The sequence below is a fragment of the Bacillus rossius genome, chromosome 1 (assembly GCF_032445375.1).
Source record: "Bacillus rossius redtenbacheri isolate Brsri chromosome 1, Brsri_v3, whole genome shotgun sequence".
Taxonomy (NCBI): domain Eukaryota; kingdom Metazoa; phylum Arthropoda; class Insecta; order Phasmatodea; family Bacillidae; genus Bacillus; species Bacillus rossius.
Genome location: NC_086330.1, coordinates 349,135,744 through 349,160,414, shown reverse-complemented (window position 1 = coordinate 349,160,414; position 24,671 = coordinate 349,135,744). Strand labels below are relative to the sequence as shown.

General features: G+C 34.1%; 1 protein-coding gene across 3 annotated transcripts in view; it reads left to right on the top strand.

The window, feature by feature from the left end:
• Positions 1-22,296, top strand: part of LOC134528206 (cyclin-T) — a 75,778-nt gene extending 53,482 nt beyond the window's left edge. For 2 of the 3 annotated variants that reach the window (XM_063361608.1, XM_063361609.1), the window contains one exon: positions 18,890-22,296. In XM_063361608.1, the coding sequence (XP_063217678.1) occupies positions 18,890-18,952 (63 nt within the window). In that variant the 3' untranslated portion in view covers positions 18,953-22,296. The remainder of the gene's footprint in view (positions 1-18,889) is intronic. The other variant, XM_063361607.1, reaches the window with a different exon arrangement.
• Positions 22,297-24,671: the final 2,375 nt, after the last annotated feature.

Genomic DNA, 24,671 nt, shown 5'->3' with positions numbered 1-24,671 from the left:
TTGTTTTCGTAAAAATAAGTAATTTCCACATGTGAATGCACCTTAGTGATAATTCTGAAAGTTCTTACGTATTTGTATGCCCTACAAGCAAGTATAAATACGTGAGACTTGTGAGTTATGACTTTTTAAAAATACACAGCAAAACCACTAAATTACACTTTTCAGGAGAACAATAGGGTGGCTACACAGTAAAAATTGGGAAAAGTCTGGGAATTTAAAATAAGTCAGGGAAAATGTGATGTCAGGGAAATTTTGAAATATTTTTGTTTCTGCATCGTTATGGTTTCTTCAGTGGCCATTGCTTATAAAAAAAAGTTTGTTTAACTGAAACATTTTCAAAATTGTGTATGCGTAGTACCGTATTCACCTGAATAATCCGCACACAATTTTTCGTAAATTGTGTGTTGAAAAAGCACTAGGAACAGCTTATTCAAAACTTGGCAACGCTGCATAGCACAATATCCATCAAGTTCCAAGGTTGATTAACATGCGGTGAAGTAGAGAATTTGTTACGTGTGATTCTTCAGCAGTTTCCGATTTATTTTGTTTATAACGTAGCATCACTTTTGGTTATTGGTTTTTTGAAATGTTAATAATGCTCTTGTGAGTGTACTGTGAACTATTGTCTATTTGTTGGCTCAGTTCCTATTCAAAATAACAGGCATCCTGACATACACCGGCTGTGTCTGAACTCGCATAGCCATATGCAGAGGTCTTCCTTTTCTTTTTCTGTAAGGTTTCCTTCTAGAAGGAAGGCTCTACAGTCAAACCTCTATCTATCGAACTCGCATGTATCGATTGTCCGTGTTTATCGTATACTTTCTACGGTCCCGGCAAAATTGCCATACAACTAAGGTTAAAAAAGTCCGCTTGTACCGATGTTCGAATTACCGTTTTGTCCGCATTGATCGTACAAAATATGTGGTCCCGTCACTATAAATTATAATAGATGATCGTTTAACCATAAAGATTTTGCAGAAATAACCATTTCTTAGAAAGAAACCGTCATAAAAACAGTAACGATAGTATACAGTAGTAAAAATCACCTTAAATCTGCAGCCAAGTAATGGAGCACGTAAATATGAAAAGACAAATGAACAACAACTTACGAAGAAATATGGATGATGTACCATAACTACAGTACAAACCCAATTGTTATCCTAAGATAACAGTTACCGTAACAACCGAGATGTATATTTACCGTGACGGTAATGTATTTATTTATGACATATTAAAATTAAAGAACATTATTGAAAAAAAAGGATGTTAAATTTTTATATGTACGTTTGGCACATGTTGCGAAGAAATAATGCGATCTGAAAGAATGCAGTACTACTACGAAAAGTGAAAAGGGTACTCGTGGATTTTTAGGTTATGGCAGTATCTCTCGTTTTTCAGTAATTTCGGCCGAAAATTAACAAACGTATCGGAAGTCGACAGAAATGCCGATTCAACTAAATATTGGTAAAATCGGCTTCTTCAGTACAGCTCTACATTTGATGACATGAGTAAACATATTTCAGACTTTAGGATATTGAAAAAGTCTTTAATTAATTTCCATGTAGATTTATTGTGCGTATGTTTTTTTTTTTTATTTGCAAGTGTAAATTGAATTAAGTAAAATACTTCCATTTTTATTTATTTTTCAACTGATTTAACTTTAATGACAAGTAACTGATATATTTCTGACACTAATTTTGGGTTGAAATATTGTTTTTTAAAAATTCTTAGAGTGAAGTCCACATCTATTGAATGTCCGCATCTACTGAATTTTTTTGTTGGTCCCCTGAAAAAGATAGATAGAGGTTTGACTGTACTTCTTTTCGTAAATTACATTGCAGATTCGCCAATGGGCTAGTTCTCTCCTATGCTTTGGTAAGAAAAAGCTCGTCTTGTCCTTTTTTAGTGAGGAAGGCATATCGTCACAAGAACATACACGAACATGAGTGACCTCACTACATTGTTTTTGTTAATTGCCAATAGGTAAAATTCTTTTATTGGTAAGATTATGTTAAGATTCTAATCAGAATGATGGCTTTAGCTATAATTAGGATCTGGAAAATTTAGGTGTTTTCAGTATGCAAAAAGCGGTACTTTCAAATTAGAAAAGCAGTGGTTTAAAGTCAGTATTTTCATTATGCAATAGAAATTTTACCAGTATTTTAAATGTTGACTAAATTGTGCAGTTATTGAATATAATAGTTTATATATTTAATAAACAATCCATGTATACTAGGAATAGACTAATATGCATAATAACAGCCAATTAAATCCAAAACAGTTACACAAAACAGACATGTTGCTATAAATGTTTGCAACTACAATTTTTTTTTTTCATTTTTTTTTTTTTTCGGCTGCCGATGCCACATGCTTAGCCGACTTTAGGTGTTTGTCAATGGAATCTTTTCTTTCCCATGAAACTTTACAGTTGCAAAATTTACACATCACTGTGCTATTGTCATCAGTACAATAAAACCCATGTTTCTGATACTGATATGCTCGGTCTCGAGCACTCAATGTATTATTCGGCATTTTCAGACTCTAGACAGAAATATGTTGCAACATACAGTAGAACCCTGTTGTAATGTTTTTCAAGGGACCACAAGAAAAAAACATTATAAGCCGGAAATCTCAATTTAGCGCTTAACAATGTTTGAGCTTTGTACCAATGGACTCACCAAGCTATGTAAACAACTTTAAAGTTAAAACCAAAAATAGTATACTTGATACATGAATTTTCTGAAACAAGCCAACAATTTTTCAACTTCGTCTTGTTCCCTGGTTAAATTTTGTTTATCTTTAAAGATACACTGCCACATTTTTTGTAAAATTGTCTCACGATTCATGATGACAACAATAAGAGTGAGAATGTCTACTCCTTTGCCACCTGAAAATGTAATTTTGGGATTTCTACGTATGAATGAAAAAAAAAAATATTTGTAAGCAATAGAAAGCACTTTTAGTTATGCCCTCGCTCAATGGTTGGCAACTTAAATATCGTAGGACTATGTACTTGCATCTGAATACCCACTGGAATGGTAAGGAAGAGAAGAGTTGACTAAGGGTGCCAACTGACATGTAACTATGAACATTGTGTACCTTCAGTATATTGCATAAAATTGTAGGTATTTTAACAAACTTCATGTATTGTATGGCAGTGATTGTAAACATAAACATACATAAAGGAAACTTTTTATCATAAGTGTTGGAATAATTTGGTTTTAAAACATTTTTTCCCCATTTATTGAATGCTAGAAAGCAAACATTATAAGCAGGAAATTACACTATTTATATATGCAGAAACATTATAACAGGGTTCTACTGTACTACATACAGGCTGTTACGAAAACAATCCACTAAACTTGGCGCGCGAATAAATATCAGCAGTGGAATGCCACTACGTTGGGAATGCTGTCGCGGCTCGTGGCGTCAACAACAGATGCTGGCTGCATGATAGTCACGCATGCCCGCACACTCCCAGTCTCGCTGCGCAGACTAATTTCGTACCCGCAAAATCATTATTTGCTTATTCTCTTGCTATTTATGAAGTTACACAAAATAAACAACTACGGTAAGATAAATTCGTTAGCGGCTAACAAATGTGTTTAGCTTTACACAAAACAAAACTTCTCACAGTCTGAGAAATGTATGATCTTCGTTAAGGAAGCATTCGCTTACGTGAGAAGTTAGTAGAAGCTATGTTGGCTAACATGGACAAACCAGGTTTGTTTTGTTTACATTTTACCGTATATTATGCAACTTGGATAAATACAATATATTATGTTATTCTTTTCTTTGATATAATATTTTATACACTTTTCGCGAAATACAATTAACGCGTTTTCATATCCGGCCAAGTGTGCACAGTAGTTTATAATTCGGCATCATATTATTTTTATTTTTCGTAGAGTGCAAAAGTTTGAGTTTGCTTGCATTCAATAAACACAGTATTGGCATAATGGAGTGGAGGAGCACGGGGTTGCCACTTGAACAAACCCCGGCGCACAAATGAGAAGAAACTTAGTGTGAACTATACCCGAGATCAATTTTGAGCATCAAAACCATACACGAACACGGCTTATGTAAAAATAAGGTAATTGTGCTGAAACACAAGACTTGGGTTAAAGGATACTTTAACCTTGCAAGAGTATTAGTGATCTGCAAATACAGTAGAATCCCGCTGATGCGACCCCTCACGGTGTCCGGAAAAACTGACTTACAAACGGAATGGTCGCAATAGAGAATTTGGGCCAATTTTAACCCCCTCCCCCCCCCCCCCCCCAAAAAAAATCCAAATACATAAAAAATCGCCTTTGTTCGCATAGATTTCATATTCAAATAGTCTATGGTGTATAAAAGACAACTTTTTAAATTCATATTACACCTCGGACTTGCATACTCCGAACAATGGGTTCCAATAAATACTCGCGCTAAGTGAATTCGCGTCACGCGAGTTCGGCTACACTAGCCGGCTGGTGGTTATTTTCGTTCAAAACGTGGCGAAGGAACTTGTGTGGATCAGGTAGAAAACATTCGGCTATAAACGAAAGATATAAGAACAATGCTATACTGAAATGCTCTGACATGTTTTTGGAGTAGATAATCACAGCGACAGACCGACAGGATGCGCTCCCCGCCCTTGCCGTCAGCGATGTTTATTTTGACAGCTCAAGCAATTATCTTTTCCACGTCCCTGTCAAGCCGCCGCTACCCGCCAGCCTGGCCAGACGAGTTTCTTACGCTCTCACAGAAGCTACCACAGCGGCTTTTCCTGCGGGCGGGTAAGATAACATGACAGCTGAGACGGCTTTTCATGCGATAAGGGACGCGCCGAGCTTGGCTAGACACTGCCGCATGGACAGTCTAGAGGGGTGGTATATATTTTTAGCCGTCTTTTGTATGCCTGCCTGCTTACAGTACAGCTCTCGCCAAGATAAACGTGAACACATAGCGCCCAACAAAGTGTAACAGACTTGTTTTTCAGCCGATTTAACTCAAATTTTCGACTTTCTCTGCTCAAATTTTTCACGGTTTCTCAAAAAACAGTCGTTTAAACGGAATGGACACATCAGAGGGGGGTCACATCGGCGGGATTCTACTGTAATGGTACTTTTCGGGGATATATTCGCAGTGTAATATAGAAATGTTGTGGTTTTCGTGAATTTACTTACTTTTCGCGTTTTCATGTGAAATTCGCGCAAATTTTCGCAAAATTCACGATCGCGAAAAATTCCAGGCCCTAGCGATAATGTTCATTCACTGTATACGCTTGCCCATTTTTTTGTAGCCATTTTGGTTTTGAAAGCAACTAGTTTTGTAGGTTTAAGAGATGTCTAGTTTCTGTTGTAGGTAAAATAAAATTTAAGTCGTAATATGAAGTTTTCTATGTCTTCCGCTGCAAGAATGAATCATGCATTAATTCAAGTATTATTTTTTTTACCTAATTGGTCCTTTTATTAAAGCTGCTCCAACCAATCAATCAACTGAAATGCTTTGAATTTTGTAGTACTTCTGAGACGAGGCCAAAAACAAACTTTTTTTTGCATTTCTATAGACTAATAGATGCTAAACAAATATATACTTGCTATTATTGTCCCACCTTGTGCATGTGATCTCCAGCCACAGTGTGTTCACACACTACCATTACCATTACACCTGCTAGTAAGTTTATTTGCTTTAGGAATGATTACCAGCACCAGAATAAAAGCATGGTTTTTGTGTATGTTCGTTTATTGCCTGCATAATATACAAAATTTTTTTTTCTTTCAACAATTCAAAACTAACTCCTAAATCACATAGATACATTTTCTTGACATTCAAAATATGAAATACAGTAAACTTTCGCCAGTCCGTGGCCCGAGAATCCGAAGTTCTCAGAAATCCGAGGTATTTCCGAAGTGACATGATCGTTGTTTTGACGTGTGTGTCGCGATTCACAGTGCCGCGCGGCCGCGCTTAGCTGCTGCTTCCCAATTAGTGCTGTTCTGCACTGCGCTGCCAGAGTGGCAGCTATCTAATGGTACTAGCCCAGCATTTCCAAGGTCGTGACTAAACAATCGGCGCGGTGCTCTGCTCATTACTTTCTGTGTATGGCGCCTGTGAAACGAAAGCACATGACGTTAACACCAAAACAAAAGGTTGAAAGTTGCAAAAAGTGGGAACGTGGTATAAAGGTGGCTGTCATCAGGGACGAATATGTCATCGGCGAGACTACGGTTTATGACATTAAAAAAAAGTAGTGCTAATCTTAAAAAGTTTATGTTAAACAGCGAGTCGGAAAGAGGTTTTGATAACCGCAAAACGCTCCACACGCAGACTTGCCAACCTTTACGATTTTTTCGTAAAATGTACGAAAATCATGTCCGTTTTACGATTGTACGAGGATGTCTGCATTTTTTACGAATTTTAAGTACGAGACGTTTATTAAAACATGTATTTTCCGTTTGCCTTAAATGTTTTATTGTATGGTTTGTGAATGCTGTTGCCATGTGTTGTTGCTGTGGAAACGAGTGCGGTAATTGAGTTATATTATTGGTCGAAGGCCAGCAAATCACGTAATTTGTTGTTCGATTGTATATCTTTCCTTATTGGCCGCCTCAGTTACATTGATGCGCTTACAACCAATCACGAACCAGTTTAAATAGCATTTTTAGTTTGGCAAGATGGTGTCATGCATAAGCGTATGTTGTGATTCTTCAGTTAAAGTTGAGCCAATTTTGATTTTGTTTATTACAGGTTAGGAAACGAATTTATTGCATGTTTTTAATAAAAAGTGTTATGTGCAGAATTAACGGAAGTGGAATCAAGTGAGGAAGAAAATGCCCCCGAAACGTGATACGCATTCGTGATACATACACGCAGGATTTTCCGTGTATTCTTAAATCAAGCAAGGGAACACAGTTCGCATTTTTTTTTCAGTGTGTAGATGCGACATCAACATTGGGCACGGCGGAAAATATGACATCAATCTCCACGTGAACTGTTCATAACATCTCGCAAATGTTAAAAGTGTCGCAGTCAATTCAAAGGTTAGTGATTAGTTCGCTAAAAATAATAGCACAGACAATGCTGTAATACGTGCAAATGTATGTTTACAAACTTTTTGGTTGAACATAATATTCCTTCAAATGATTTGGATCACGCGGGCCCGTTATTCAGAAAAATGTTTTCAAATTCTGAAGTAGCAAAAAAATTTGGTTGCGCAAGAACAAAGTCGACGGCTATCGTGAAAGAAATGGCAACAGATGCAACTATAAAATTGTTTGTAATTTACAAACTGTGGCATTTACAGTCGCGACCGACGGCAGCAACGACTCTGACTCCAAATTATATCCACCACTAGTTGTAACATTTTGTGATGCAAGTTTGAAAATGATAGTGTCAAGGTTGCTTTCATTACCAGTACTCCAGGGAGATTCTACTGGAAGTTAACTGATATCAGTGTATATTGTAACAAAGGTTTGTAGGGTACCACAAGGAACAGAGTTTTTTCTTTGATGTGATACTAAACAAAAATGTTTCCATAATGGTAAATAATGAGAATGATTGTTGGTCTGCAATGTTAATGTATGTTAAAACGATTACATAATTTTGATTACTAGAAAAAATGTGATCATGAAAGTTTATTAATTTTTCAATTGCCGCGAGCAGTTTACGCGTGTTATATTATTTTTTATGTATTTTACTAATTGAGGGTTTCGAAAGTTGGCAAGTCTGCACACGGCTAAACTGCAGAACTTGGACGGTGCCTTGTACAAGTGGTTTTCTTTAAAACGATTGGAAGGTGCTGCCTTATCAGGACCTATGTTAATAGAAAAAGGGAAAGAGTTCTTCGTAAAAATGAAGCTCACCGAACCATGTACATTTTCAGAGGGCTGGCTAACTAGGTTCAAGGATCGGCACAGAATTAGGAAGTTGGATGTGTCTGGCGAGCAGAAGTCTGCTGATGTAGATGCTGCGAAAAAATTTCGAACCAGTTTTGTGAAGCTAGTAAGTGAAAACTGCCTAACCTCCGAGCAAGTGTACAATGCGGATGAAAGTGGTCTGCTGTGGAAATGTCTGCCAAAAACAACATTAGCTGGCGGTAACGAAACTTCTGCGCCTGGATTTAAGCAAAACAAAGAACGTGTGAGAGTACTCATTTGCGCAAATGCGGCAGGTACACACAGAGTAAAACTCACAGTCATCTGAAAGTATGCAAAACCAAGGTGTTTGAAAAACGTCACTCACTTGCCTGTTGATTACAGAGCTCAAAGTAATGCTTGGATGACTGCTGAAATGTTTCTTGCTTGGTTTAATAATGTTTTCGTGCCGAGTGTAAAGGAAAAATTGAGAGAGAAAGGACTGCCAGAAGATAGCAAGGTCGTGTTATCGTTGGACAACTGCCGTGCTCATCCACTTGCACAAGAACTCGAGAAAGGCAACATATCGGCAATGTTCTTGCCCCCAAATGTGACTAGCTTGATTCAGCCCATGGATCAGGGTGTCATTCAAAATCTGAAAATGCTATACAGACGTGATATCATGAGGCAGTTGACAAACTATGATGGCAAAATAATTGAATTTCAAAATAAATACATTTTAAATGATACTATACGTAATGTGTCTTGTGCGTGGAGTTCTGTGAAAAACAAAACTCTACACATAGCTTGGCGCAAACTATGGCCTACAACAACAATCGAAGACGTGACTGACGACGAGGACAATAAGGAAGACTTCCTAGGGTTCGGAGGTGGAGACGTGTCAGGACACACAGACAATACATACACGGAAATTGTACAAATGGTTGAATGTGCTGACAAGAAAAATCCTGTGAACACACTGTCCGTGACAGATCTAAATGAGTGGCTACAGGTGGACAAAGACATTCCTGTTGCAATGTCAATTACAACAGAAGAGATAATAGATGCGATGAAAAACCCCTCCAACGAACCTTGAACTAGTGGGGATGAAAGTGATGATGGTAGTGATGCATACAGGCGTCACTTGGAATGAGGCTGCAGCTGCATGGAACACTGTTATAAAATTTTATGATAGCTAGAAAAACTGTTCTTCAATATCGGAAGTAATGAAGTGTCATATTCTGCATTCCACTTTTCTTCACAAAAGAAGACAGGCCATAAACAGTCCGACATTCGAGCTTGCATTGTGATGCAAGAAACACAGAATCAGAGTCTGTCATCTGCTTCAACTTCTGGGACTGTTCATGTGTGTACAAAAAGCAGTAATTAAAATAACGTTTTGTGTGCAGTTGTGTTTATGAAACAAGAAATTTGACAATTTTTATTTTTTAAATCCAAAACTTGTGTGTGTGTGTGTGTGTGTGTGCGGGTTTTTTATTTAAGGGCTTTATCATAAAGGAATAATGTTTTGTGGTAAGTGCAATTACCTCATGAGTTTTTTTTTTATTTCTCCCATTTTTCTTTAGTTTAACTGGACTGCGCGTGTGTCTGTGAGGGAGTGACCTTGCAGTCTCTTGCCGGCTGCCTATCGCTTCTCTCTCCCGCCCCTCCTCCATTCACTTCCCCTTCCGATAGACTTCCCGCTTCAGCGCACGTCACGTAGCCACCTGCTATGTATAGCTCGCTCACAATAAAGTGCGACTTTGGGTGCCATTAATTTCGCTTAAGAGGCCACGCCAGTGTTTCAGGGGCACTACGCAACCCACGTTAACCTCATAAGATTCAATGCTATTTCATTTTGCTTATAACTAATTAACTAATATAGATTTCGACATAATGCTTGCTTGATATGTAAGACAACGATGCTCTTATCAAAGCCCCTTTCTTCAAAAACGTGCATAAATTATGGTTTTATTCTAATCTTTACTAATATGCATAAGTGTATTGTCTAGGTTTGAACCATAATTTATGCACGTTTTTGAAGAAAGGGGCTTTGATAAGAGCATCGTTGTCTTACATATCAAGCAAGCATCATTTCGAAATCTATATTAGTTAATAAGTTATAAGCAAAATGAAAATAGCATTGAATCTTATGAGGTTAACGCGGGTTGCGTAGTACCCCTGAAACACTGGAGTGGCCTCTTAAGATGACTTTAAATTACTTTTTGCACAATTTACTACCAACTTGAACAACGGGTGTGTAAAGAATTTAACCCGGCAAGGCTGTAAATTTTCAGAAGAAAAAAAATTTCTCAGGTGCTTCCTTTACCAAGAATGGACTATACTGGTATTGCTGATGTACCTTTCTGTTAATTTCCAAGTGTCTTGTTTATTATGATGTTCGGTGGTGGTAGTAGTAGTACATGTTCATTGACTTTACCAATCTTTATCTTTTATAATTTCATTTTTTTTTTTATAATTAAAATTTTTCAAAAATCCGAAGGTCATAAAACCCTGACACCCACGGATTTGCGATAGTTTACTGTACAGTTCTTTCGATAATGTTAAAACATACACTGACAAAACTTCGGTATTTCTAACAATATCAGCACTTCTGGAATGTATTTTATCGTGTTGAAATAACATCTTCGCTTACCCATTGGCGTTTCATGAAATTGTATCCCGTGTTTGAGTTTTTTTTATTTATGATTAGGTAAATAAAAATAATATATGTTATTACATAAGTTGTCTATGAGTCACTACTCACGGGGTCCCATTATGGGTTAATTCACTAAAAATTAATTTTTTATCTGGCTTAAGCTTCATTCGTAGATTTTCAAACCTGAATGTAAACTGATGGAAGTCACATTCAATTTAGTATTAATCTTTGTATCGAAGTAAAACTTTGTAATTTCACAACGGAATGATAAACCTTAAACAATGTATTATTTTATATTTTACGTTTTAATATTGAAGATTTTAGCCCAAAATTAAATAAAATTCTGAAAAAATTTCAAGGCCAGAAATTTATCTTGAGGCAAGATAGAAAACTTATTGTCAGGAATAGTTCTGGATAGTGTACAAAAAGTGTCTGCTAGGAGTATTTAATTTAATGGCACACATTCTTGAATGCCCATTTTTTCAAATAATTTAATGAAATTGAAGAATTTAATTTACCCATTCTCATCTGATACTCAATAAATATTTGTGTCCTAAAATCAGATCAATTCTGCAAATTAAAATGCTAACAATTGAAAGAGAGACTTTTTTGGCTCAAAAAGTGTCAAAAAGGGTGTGTCTCAGAATTAAGTACATACTGGTTTTTGTAAGTAGAGATACTAGCTCTCTTAGTTTTATCACTGAGGTGCGCTCATATGTCTAACATTCTAATGATATAATGTGAACATTACATCACAGTTGTGTTGATTAGCATTTAATTCTTCAGGGACATTTTTCTTTACTTTGATAGATAGTGACCCCTTAATTTTTCAGTTAAATTATTTTATTAAATCTGTGGGTTTATTTCATAGTGGTCTGCTCAGTGGCACCTTCAAATATATATTATAGTATGTGCAATTTCCTCAAATTTCTACATGTTCAAAGTTATTTACAGGAAAACATCAATGTTAAGTTAATCAGTTTAGTATAAATATTCTCCATCTGTGTTTCAAAATACGTTAGTTTTGTCTTTGAATTAACTGTACACAGTTCGTTAGAGGTTAAGAAAAAAATTAATATTTTTGTTTGTCATATTATATACTTTTTTTAGTGATGTTTCCACTTTATAAAAGGCATTTTTTTTTAAACTGTGAGGATCACTGAAGATACTAGAAATCTTTGCCGTCCATGTAGATTTATAGGTCAGTGATTGTAAGAAAATAGGTTTTTGGTAACTATTTACTACCAGCTAATTGGGTTTTCTATAACACTGTTATTGTTTCTGCATGTCATTGTTTTATTATCTTAGCAAAAGAAAATTGATTTGAGATTACCATTTCATTGACTAGGTTAATATTATTTAAGTTTACAGTCTAGGATTAATTGCAGAATAACTGTTTAGTTTGCATGCATGTGTAGGTTTATTTCATTTTTTCTGGTTTAGCTTGTTTTTGTTATATAGGTAGTTGTGAGAATTGTGAGAGTAAGTTATAAAAAGCTTATTGATTGTGTATAAGTGGACTATAAAATAATTGTTTATTATAAAGCTATTTTTTATAGCATGATAGACTTGTGTTTTTTGGATTGTGTTTTTTTTCTTTAAGTGACACATTATAAAAATGACTTAATCATTGGACTTGAATTTAATTTTTTAACATTTGCAATAAGTAATGAGTATTAATTAATAATTGCCGTAAAAATGACTGATTAAAGTTTTGAAAAAAAATGCAACGTTTTAAATATTAGGTGTGATATTATAACTAAAATTATTTTGGTAGGGGTGTTAAGTTTTTTCTACATGGAATAGTAAACAAAAAAACTAAATAATTTTTTGCTGATGATAAAATAATTTTTAAAAATGCTTCAATTTATCGGGAATATAACATTGTTTTTTGTAACATGTACTGCATGAATGTGTACTGTGTCAATGGTTGTTTTTAAAGCCGATTGCAACAAAAATTATTTTTCTAGTCAGTAGCTTTATTTTTAGTTCGCATGGTGAAATTCTTTGTAGTTGAAAGGTTTTTACTAGATAATTAAGTATTGTTTTGTAATGCATTACTATTGCATGAAAAACATGTTTATTATGTATACTCTGTATTGTAAGGTTTCTTATGTTTTATTTGATATAATAATTTATTTCCATTGGCTTTTTATAAGAGTACCAAACATCTTTATTTCTTATAGCAACCAATACTTAAGTCCGCATAATTTTTTTTAAAAGATTTATGTTTTTCAATATTACTTTTACTAATCAAGTTTAATTCATCTTTATGTTTTGAAAATCACAGTATTTAAGCTGCATAATAGAAATGTGTGACTTGTAGTTATGCTTATTATTTTTTTTTATATTAGTGTGAAATGTGTGTGCACTTATACTGCCTACGTATTTGGACATTTCTAAAAAAAATTATATTAAATCTTTAGTCACAAAATGATTTGTTAGAAACGTTTCGAAAAAATTCTTATTGGAGGAGTTAATATATATTAATTTTATAACCAAACCAAAAGTCATAACTGCCAAGGATGTAAGTTCCCATTTGATGTATGGGTGTGAGCTAACACTGCACTTTAACAGAAGTCATTATTTTCAACCTTTTGTTTATCACATTCAATAAGGGTATTATTTTAATTTCTTTTCAGAAATGTTTCAATAGTGAATATTAAGTCAGTATACTTATGTGTATAACAACAGATTGAGTATGGCATGAATATCTTTACTAAACAGGCTTGGACTGATAAATTCATGAGTACATAATGACACAGTAAGGACTGTTTGAATTAATTGTACCTTAAATTAGACATCAACCCAAAGCCCAGTTTGATTTAAATCAGCACGGGACTAGATCTTTGTTGAATAAAGTTTCTTGTGACAAGAACATGAAATACCTTGTGCGGGACCAAAGGAACATTAAGAAGTAACAACAATACAAAGCTATTAAGCCATAAGTTTAATGGTATTGAGTGGTCAGTTTCATTCTGTCTCTGTAGACTATTGTGCAGTAGATAGATTTAGTATTGACTGTTTCTTGTAGCTGTGCAGGAATGGAACTTGTAGTTCTGGAAATTTTCTGGCGGAAAGAATAATTTCATAAGTCAGAACAAGGTGGGATCAAGTTTCAAAATGTACTTTGCATTGCCGACCGACGTGTTATCAGGTGTTCAATCACTATTTTTTTTTTTCAGGTTTAAGCCTGTCTTAACGTATTGATCCTAAGCATTTTTATATTCTATCGCAGGGTACCCACATTCTGGAAAGTCATGGAAATATACTTGAAATCCTGGAAAAGTCATAGAAATTCCCCAGTGATGGTAATTTGAGGGTGAAACATCATGCACCAGTCTGCCCCCACCCAATCTGTGAAAACATTTTTTTTGTTTCCAGATGATTTTTTTATTGCAGTGTCATATACACAATAAAATGGCTTATGCACAGTGTATGAATTTTCAGTTTTGTTATATAATTCTAGGCCAGCTATGGAGATGTTGGAAATTGAATTTTCTTTATTTTGTTTGGAAAATTTTAAGATGGATAAATTATGTAAAAATAATTATTATGGTAAGTTTGAAATTTAGGTCGGTGAAAGTTACGGAAACTTTATTACAGATTTGTGTGGACACACGGTCTATGCTTTTATCCAGAAGATGTTTGCATGTGTATTTCAGACAACTTAATTTTGTTGGCTAGCATTTAAAAAAAATTTAATTTTGAGAAAGGCACAGAACAGCCAATTAGGTCACTTAACCTCAGTGTGGACTAATAAAAAAAAAAAATTCTTGTGTTGGGATACATCTGCAGCATTCAAATACTCGATTTGAAAGCCAGCATAAGTACAAGCACTCGCGGGCAGATATGTTCAAAAAGAAATACACTTTAGTATAAAACCCTTTTGTGCAGACACACTTTTGCTTTTCAGACCAGCTTATTCATTTGGCAATTCGGTGGTTGGAAGTAACTAAATGTAGTGAAGAATTTTGCAAGTTACAACAGCATCATTGCAATGATAACACTTAGTTAATTTAATCATTTGATTTCTCCATCTATATGTTCTGCTACTATGTTCTTTTACGATCTCTGTATTTTTACGTATGTACCTATATTATCAAAGCTGTATGTTTGAAAAATGTGAAGCTTATCTTTGTCCTGCATTGTATGCTGGCTGGGATTTCAGGTCTGCCTTTACAGTAGGTTCCAATTCACACCAGCCCTCATTTAACAAAAATTGTGGCTCTAGGGCAGACACCCACAATATTTATACAGCTCTTCAGCTTTTTTTTTTTCTTTTCAAATTCATAACAATGGTTGCAAAATTTTGACTTCTGTATTTTATTGTTTATACTCTTGGGTTTTGTTTTTGCTTCGTAACATAGCATGAAGCTAAAGGTGTTTGTGTGCTGTTGCGCGAATAGTTTGTGTTGCAAGTTTGAACTAACACACTCAAATTGCAGATGAACCTTGTTTTGGTGGGTGTGATGGTTGGTGTGGGTAAATGTACATAATCTTATTTTAATCAAGTTGTATAATGGTCAGCCTAATTTTTTTCCAAATTAAATTAGACGTCGATCTTTGACTGTTTTAGTCATCAGGCATTTCAAGATTCATTACATCACAGCCAAGCTAAGAATTGACGAACAAATATGGCATTGCAGATGCTAATACTGTTTTAAAAAGTTGTTGTTCGATATATTTTTTTTAAGTAAATTTACATAAAAGAATTATTATAACACATGTATATTTCTTTCATTCATGGGACTGAGGTGTGCAGGGTGGTAGAAAATATAACAAATGTGCATAGCTGATTAAGCTTGAATAAAAAAGAGTTAAGATTACATTTTTGTGCGAGGAATTTTTTTCCCACATTTTCAGCATTTGGTGGGTTCATATCTCATGCTTACTCTTACAGTGTTGTAAAATTCGGTCTTCGCATGACAATTTGTAGCTGGCAGGGTGAAGAAAAGTGTTAATGTGATAGAAGGTTGCAAAAGAACCAATAAAGAATAAAATTATGTTGGTGAAAGAGAGTGTAGGGAGGTCTGTTTTGTAATAGATGCTTACATAGCCCATAGTTTAGGAATGCTGTAGCTCATTCGCATACTCTTGCAGCAACAGGCTGTTAAGTTCATCAAATAGCAGCAAAATAAATAGCTCTTTCAACACTCTGATGTGGTAGAAAACTATATTATTATTCCAATCAAATTTCAAATAAAATTATTCACGAATATCAAAATTTTTTCTAATCAAATTTTAACGTACATAAAAACTTTTTTCACGCTTCCAAGAAAAATTGATCCAAGATACAGTGAAATGAAAAATAAATGTTTATTTAACTCATAGTAGATGTGTTAAAAGAAATACATTTTCTTAAATCAATAAAATTTTAAGTTTGTTAATTTTTTCTTTGATTCAACTGATTATATACATAAAAATAAAATATTATTAGAAATTTTTGAATCATTATTGAAGTTTATTTGTTACATATAAAATCAAAGTATGTATAATGTTGCAGAAAACAAATATTTCTGAAATAATTCACAAATATCTTCTTTTTTTTCTTCAAATACTTGCTGACCTCTAGCAAACACAAAACAATCCTTATAAAAAAATTTAAGATATTTTTTTTAATTTCCAATTCATCAACCACTTTATGAGGAATATATCACTTGCCATTTATGCACATATCCTGCTCTAAAATGGGTACTTTGATGTTGTTTGAGCTGTTATCAAATTTAATGGGGGAAGGGTCTGTCTGGGTTAGTTTTTTATTCTTTAATATGCTTTTTTTTTAATTAAAATAACAATTTGCAAGTTTTGGTTGCTCACAAGGTCTGAAAAGACTTGAGTTAAGTCTGCGACCCTATCATGAATACATTTCCTTTTGTCATGCTTACAAATTCATGAATACTGTATGTTACAACGTTTGTGGTATTTATCATGATTTAATAAATATTTATGAACAAATAAAGACTTAAAATATTAGATTCGTGCCACACATGTGTGCACATTCACACACATATGCCCAAGGCTGTGTGAGAATTGTGGTCTGTACGTAGTCCAATATTTCTATGGCAGCATGTGCTGAGTTCGGGTCGTCTTCTGTTCGTGAGCACTTCTCTCGGAGGAAGAATTGGCTGGGGGATGCTGTGATGGATGATTGCTTGGGTATCAACCCCTTTGTCATTGCATGAACGCTGCAGGTTGTTGGTAGAGAAAAATTTTCTTCCCAAGTCTTCAGTGCATAGTAACGGGATGGAGACGTTATTAAATATGTTACATATTGTCGGTCGCACCAAAATAACCAGCAGCCACACTAGGGTTGCCAACCGTCCCGTATTGTACGGGATTTCCCGAATTCTGTGACTAAAAGAATTATCCCGTACGTAGGCAGGACGGGACGTGATATTTCCCGTATCATGTTTAAAGTTCAATTCACACACCTGCATAAAATTGAAAAAGTATCTTTCCGCCTGCGCCGCACCACCTATTATATGTATTGCGACATTGCGAGGCTCCGTTTACTCCGCAGTTCACTGGCCACCAAATAGTTCATGTTGACGCCGACAGGTGGCATCACTCATCCGTGCTTAGTCTGTTATGTTTATGTTGATATTGTGTTGAGTTGAAAACGGATAAAGTTATCTTTATTATCATATCTTTATGTATTAAATTCATCACTCAAAAAATTATTAGGCCAATACAACAAATTTTAATATTTCAACCAATAATATAACCAACCAATAAATAATTTATTTTCAGATACAAAAACTGCTAAAATAGCACCAATTTGCATATCTCCCCCCCCCCTCCCCCCGGGCTCTATTAGGCGGGGTTCAGTGTCCCTTATGGTCAGGGTGAAATAGTTGGTAACCCTAAGCCACACAGCTCTTCCTCGAGAGGAGCATTGATGCATAACCTCACTGACCTGGGAGCACCTTGCCCTTTCGCGTGTACAACCCACAGGGGCACCCCGAGAGTTGAAAGGTCCAAAAGAAAATTTTGAGTAAAACAAACCTAGGGATTAGTTGGTGAAGGGGGCTTATGATTGACTGAATGTGTCGCATTCTGAGTGGAAATCAGTGATTGACTCTTAGGTAGCTCCAGGCTCAACATGTACTGTTGGCAATAATATATCCTAGGTTTACTTTTGCCTCTGGAAAATAAAAAATAAAAAAAATTAAATATGTGAGCATTCAAATTTTGTTTGAATTTTACTCTTTCATTACATATACGCTCGTAGATGGTATGAAAAGAAAAAGAAGAAAAAAATTAAAAATTGGACAGCAAGTAACACTTTGAAGGTGAAAACCATAAAAAAAGTTTTTGTAGGGATGTGGCAAAACTTCTTAATTATGTTGAACTTTGGATGCCATTATTCTATTTTTGGTACACGAAGCACCATTTCTAGTACCAAAATACCATTTATTGTGTTTCTCTGCTTAATATCTATGCAAAAAAAATGGACAGTAAAATTTATAGATAGTGTAAGATCAGATTTGAAGCCGGTTGTTTGAACTCTTTTATACGAGTTTCTATGACAGTCAGTTGGTAAATTACACATCAGCAAGTGCGTGATTAAGCGAACTGCAGCCATGAAGTGTTAACAAATTATTATTGCAGTCTTACATAAGTTGTGTATAATATAATCCTCTTGCTACTGTACAAAAGCAGCTTGCTTATAGGTATCCAAATCATTTCTGGGGATGATGTAGCGCAAATAGCAGTTGAATGTATTATTTTTGCTGCATACCATTAATGATCTTAATAATGAATATATTGGAAAAGATACATACACATGTAGGGCAATGGGTATAATTTTGGTTGTAGTTACAAATTTTTATGTTTCTGTTTGTGACAGGAATTGTAAATTTGGGCTATGTGTAATTATTAATGTGGTTCTATTGATATTAAGTAACCATGAGTATGGTTTCTACGTAATTTTGTGCACATTCAGACAAAAGGTGTATGCAGTTTTGTTTTGAATATTTTTCTTCATAATTACATAAATGTTATGTCATCGTGGGACTGCAAGAACTAGGTAGCACCACAAAATTCTACAATAAACTTAATCAGTTTTTGTAATCACATGACAAGGAACAGGTAGGTGAGGTGATGAGGCTGCTTCTTTTTGCATGGTTTGTTGGAAGGGAAAATATTTTTTGTGGTTTATTTTCCTGTTTTGTGGTGGCAATGCTTGTAAATATTGAAAGATCATGGATATTTTATCTTAGGTTTCTATAGAACAATGTGGGTGCTGTGTGTTTGCCTTGAAAAATAAAATGTGTCCGTGTTTTTAATGGCGCCTACCTGTATGTTTAAATGTGTGGTATCACCCTCAAATCAAGTAAATCACGCAGGAGTCTTGAAAAAAATGTTTCCGTTGTGATTCTTGCAGGTGGTGCAGAAATTGGCCGATCTACAAAGCAAAGGAAAGTCTTCATCTGGGAGTCAACCATGACGATAATAGGCTTTAAGGAAATTACAAATTTTGTGCGAGTGTGTACATTGTGTGTGTGTGTGTGTGGCCTGTTTGTGGGAAAGTTTGCAACATACGAAGCTTGCAAATGCATTGTTCAGCAATTTTTTTTTTCCATTACATAATTTTTTTTTTTTTTTCTATTTACCCTTGTTGCATTTCCATGTGCTTTAGTTGTCTGTAAGCATAGTTGAGAGTCCAATGCTTCACTGTAAAATGTAACCTGCCACAAAGAATGAACTTATGCGAGCTTTTCTGACTAAAGGTTTTTGCCCCTCTCACCTCCTACATATTTGTTTGTACATACAAAGGTTATTTTTATGCAATGTTTTGCTTTCATTCACCAAAATGAATTGTTCCTTTCAATGCATAAGTGACATTATTCTGAAATATTATTATGTCCTCAATTAACAGTTTAAATTTTAATTATTTGAAGGATTCTTGTATACAGACATATAAATAATTGTTTTTATGCTTGCTGTATAGCTATAGTAGATGGTTTTTGTTAGTTTTTGATGCACACTTGGAAATCTGGTGTCTTGTGTTTACTTTTTCAATCACAATTTCTTTTTCGTTTATTTTTATTAATCAAAACTGAAAAATTGCTGGACAATAAATTTATTCTAATTTGTTTCATTGTGTGGAAAGAAAATAGGTCTATGAGTTTAAAAAGGGCATCATTATTTAAATTATTTTTTAAATTTTTTTATAATGATTACTGTTTTGTTTATTTAACAAAATAAATGTATAGCTACTTAACAGTAGTAATTACAAATCTAGAAGTAATTTTATAATTACTTCAATGTGCAGGGTGAATTGTAGAGTCCTGGTCGCTCGTCAGAAACTGCACTGGCGGAAGCTGCTTGCAGGGGGATGTGCACATTGTAGAGGCACTGAAGCCTTAGTTCGAACATTCGTCGTCGAGACTACCTGTGGCAGTTGTGACGTCCCATGACATGTACAGTATTTGTGAAACTTTCTAAATAAAAAAAAAGTTGTTTGGGTTTCAGTGTCTGCAGGGATTTGAAGTACTTGAAATATGTCGTAATAAATCATTAGTATAACAAATTATTTGCATGTTGATAATTACCTCAGTGTACTTTTTGTATATAACAGGACACACAAAAAAAGGACATTCATCCCTCCTAAAGTTTGGGAACCTGAATTTATTCTCTTTGAATAAAGCAACATCCAACATGATTTATCTGACACTGTTTTTGGCTTTGCGGCTAGTTTTACATTGGTATCTGTGGGTGCGATTTGTAATTGTATGAATTTGTTTTAGAAAGCAATAAAAATTTTTGCTTGCAGGTGGAAATGTCTTGTGTTAAGTCTTGATAAGAATCAGTAGAACAGTGTAACCATGGACTAGGCCAGTGATAGCCAACTTCATTCTTTTCGCTAGCCAGATATTAATTTTTGTAACTTATTTGGGGGGGACCAGACAAACATGAATAAATATTAAATTTCTAACAAAAAATTTTTATATCTTCTTAATCCAACTAATAAACTATAAATTCTATTCTGTAATGTGATGAAGAGATAAAATATAATTCTCTTAAAATTAGTATTTATAAGAAATAATTGATTTTTTAATTTAAGAAGAATTATCATGGAACAATATATAGGTTACAAAAATATAAATAATTAACAGTCTTTCTGTGAGAATATCGTGACTTTGCATCAGTGACTGCTGACTACTTACCTATTCTACAATTGTAAAGATGGTTAATGCACTTCTGTTTACCTGATATTTCTTTGTTGCTAAATTCTCTAAGCGAGCCGTACGCAAAGACGCCGCGGGCCAGATGCGGCACGCTGGAAGCCTGGCCGTCGCTGGACTAGTCGGTCCATGGTGGGGCAACTGCATGCTGAGAGCAAACATTTCCTGAACGTGTGTGCATATCTTGGGTGTTGGCAGTCCGGTAAAGGCTGGGAGTGGTGTGCTTGTTGGAGAATTGGTTTGGTGTTCTGTTCACTTTATATGCTTATTGGGAACTTTTTTTTTTTTCTGAAAGCACAGACTAATCTGAAGTTTTGGGTAGCCAGGAATTGGCATTTTGAATACTGCAAAAAAAAAACTTTACCATTTTTGGCAGTTAGATTTTTAAAAAAAAAACAGCTTGTACTTGTTTTGATCAAGTACACAGGACTGTTTCGGAGAGTATTTTCTTCCTTCTCCTTGTGGACTTCTTGGAAACATCACTCCTACTTTTTGTTATAGAAGTATTGAAAGCTGTAATGAAAGTCAGTAAGACACACCATTTCAAGATGAATCATGTTTGGGTGTTCATCCAGTAATTGTATCTTGTAGCGCGTGTTTCAAGAGTAATATAATTGGGTGTTGTGAACCGTACTTTTCCACAGAAATTGATTTTTACAGAATAATCATGACTTTGAAAAGTATGGTGAAAAGTGCAACGAATATGACTCTGTTCCAAACTAATTAACTTCTATGAATGTTATTTGCTAATTTCTTGGAATTACATACAGTATTCCAAAATCAGGAATGAATGTTTAGGCTTTTTCCTTCCTTATTATGAATGTGTAATTGTAAATATTGACCTGTTAAAATTTAACATTATTGCTTACAAAATTTTCTTGGTTTATATTTATAATTTAGCTTACAAGTGATAAAACTTTCAAAATGACATTTTCGTGCTAATTAAAATTTTGAAAAATTTTGAATATGTGATTCCTGTCCTGGATTGAAATTACTGGGCAATGTGTGAATACACATAGATCTTCAGACTCAAACACTTCTTTCAAAATTATATAAGGATTTTTGCTTCCACATTTATTTAGGGGAAAGGGCGGTTATTATTTAGTTAGTATTTTAAATGGGATATCAGGCTGTTTGCAATGGAACAAGTCTGTAACCTTAAAGATGACAATTGTGCTAGATGAATTACTCAAGAAGTACATAGTAGTATAGTATGTTTTGACTTGTGGAGTTTAAGAATTTTATCACCATAAATGTGTTGCTGTTTGCTGTGAAGGGGCAGTGTATTCTGTAATGCATTGTTTTGTCATATTCTTATGTTATTCTATTTGCCAGTGCATAAATCTGCTTGGCTCAATGCCCATGATGACTCGAATGATCTTGAGGTTATTGTGATTTTCATTTCCCACAGCTAGATGTTTCTGATTTTGGAATAATCACCATGTGATTACATTTACTAAGGAATGAAATACTTAGTTATTTGTAACTAGTCGTTCTCGTTTGTATTATATTTGTTGAGTTCCTCATCGTATGTTTACTATTTTTATACCTACTTATACATATGTATATAAAAAGAATAGAAATAAATAACTTCAAAAACCAATATATTAGTATTATTCCAATACCATGTTTTGTGGTTTGCTGAAGATGTTTCAATGTCTTGCTTTAATGGTACAACTTTAGCTTATATACTTATAAGCTTAGTGATTTTTAAACTGAAGGAAAATACTTTACTTGAGTTAATAAATGAACTATTCATCATAAAATTTTGTATTACAAACACACAATTCTTTTAATAAAAATTATGTAAGTATTTTAAGAAAGTTATTGCTAAACAGTGCAATATTTACAAATAAATTAGTTAAATTTGATAGTAAACTAAAAACTATTAGATAAAGCTGAAGCAATGCTATTGAGATGTGTGATATGAAAGTTGCATATTCTGTAATATAAAAATTCTGTACTCAAAATTGATATAGTTAGTCTTGCCATTTGTCTGCGTTCATTACGTAATTTATTTATGTTGGCCTTCGGTAAATTTTTATTCTCATAGCTGTGAATAATGGCATATGTAAATACTTAGATAAACCAGAAGCAAGTGCAGTGTTGGTGGTTGTTAAAATTTATAATTAGAGAATGAACGTGTGTGTGTACACTGTGTATATTTGTATATAATATACAAATGTCTGAATGAGGTGTGTTAATTCAATGTATTGATTACATTGCATCAATAACTGCTCAATAGTATAGTTCTTACTGATGCCTTTGTAAAAGTGTGTTATGTGACATGGCCTCAACATTTTGTAAGGTGAATGTGTTTCATTGTGTTGTCTACCATTGACTGTTTTTTGTCACTTAACTAAGAAGCATTTGTTACTTTAATTCAAATGTTAAACAATTTTGTAGTTTTAATATGAAATCTTAATAGGTTTCTTCCTTTTTCATAGGTATGTGAAACAAATCTTCCGTTAACTAGTATTTACGAATTTTATTTAATTAGTGAAATATCAAAGTAGAGCATTCATGTAGTAGGAGATGTGTCCAAATCATCTTGACAAATGAATAAACAAGATGACTTTGTAGAATTTATTTTTATTACCTTAATCCTGTTTCATTTTTTGATTGAAAATAGTGATGACCACGCATCCTTAATTTCCCTGACACGTATAGTTTGTTGGCATCTCATGTCCTCATGTTTGACGAGCTGTGGCTGACGACTTTGTGAGGTCCTGATATTCTGGAAAGAGGCCATAGTACTGAGGCGTCTGGAATGGATAGATTTACCCTAAGATAAAACGAGATTCACGGGTCCTCACCCTGAAAATTCTAAGGTAGAAAAAGTCTTTAAAACAACATTTTTAAGCCAAGCGGGAACTTAAAATCCCAATATTGTTTTGTTCAGTTATCTTAATAAATTTTGATTTTCTTATTAAAATCCGAATAAATTATGTTCATGTTGTATAACGAACTAACTTGTGTACCTACCCGCGCTTTGCTGCAGACTTTTGCACTGCTCATTATACAGACCGACAAACTATGTATTTTGTTTATATAGATCAACCCAAATATAACTCTGAGAAAGCATTAGAATAGAATGTAAATTAAATTAGTTTATTCTGAACTAAATTCAAAACTGAAATATTAAATGTCTCATACAACTGCGTTAAAGAATGAAATAAAATATAAAATTGAATTATGATGCAAATAAATTTTCTCAATTTTAACAAATACCGTATGTTGACAAAACTTTGTAGAAAGTTTTAAATTTTTTTGAATATTGTATTCATTAGGCGATAAACCTATGTACTCACATTAGCTAATATTTTTGGGTTTAGGATTTCAAGGTTGTCTTTTTCTCATTAGGAATATGTCGTTATTGTTAAACTGATCCCAAACTATACTACTATGCCAGATTTCATTTATCATGTACCCAAAAAAATTTAAAAAAAATCTGGGATTGGTTTTTGGCCCAATGTAAACAATTGAAGAGCTGAAGTTTTAAAATAGAAGTCCTTAGTGAGACTTCAGATCGTAAGATTTCAGCTAATCAAATGCCTTCCCAATAAAAAAAAAATGATGAAAACATGTATATTTCCTGTGAAGCAACAAATAAAAGATTTATCGGAAGCAATCTAATTGTATTTACGCTACATTGGCATATCTCAGTTTTTCATTCAACAATTTATAGAAATATTTGATATTTTTTTACCATATCTGTTTCAGAAAGAGGTCAGATTTGCTGATGCACTTTGATATTAAAGAAAATTAGTTCAAAAAATTCACTAAATAAAAGAGCATAATGTTAGAATTACGGAACAGACTTACTCACTGGGTCAAGGTCTACATGGTGGCATGCTTCATTTGCAGATGATCAAAAGTGCAGGTAATTGGGGGAATGTTAAAAATAGCTAAAACATCAAATAAATTAAAAAAAATTTAAATATCCTTTCTATGTAGGGAGAATCTAGTACCGAATAT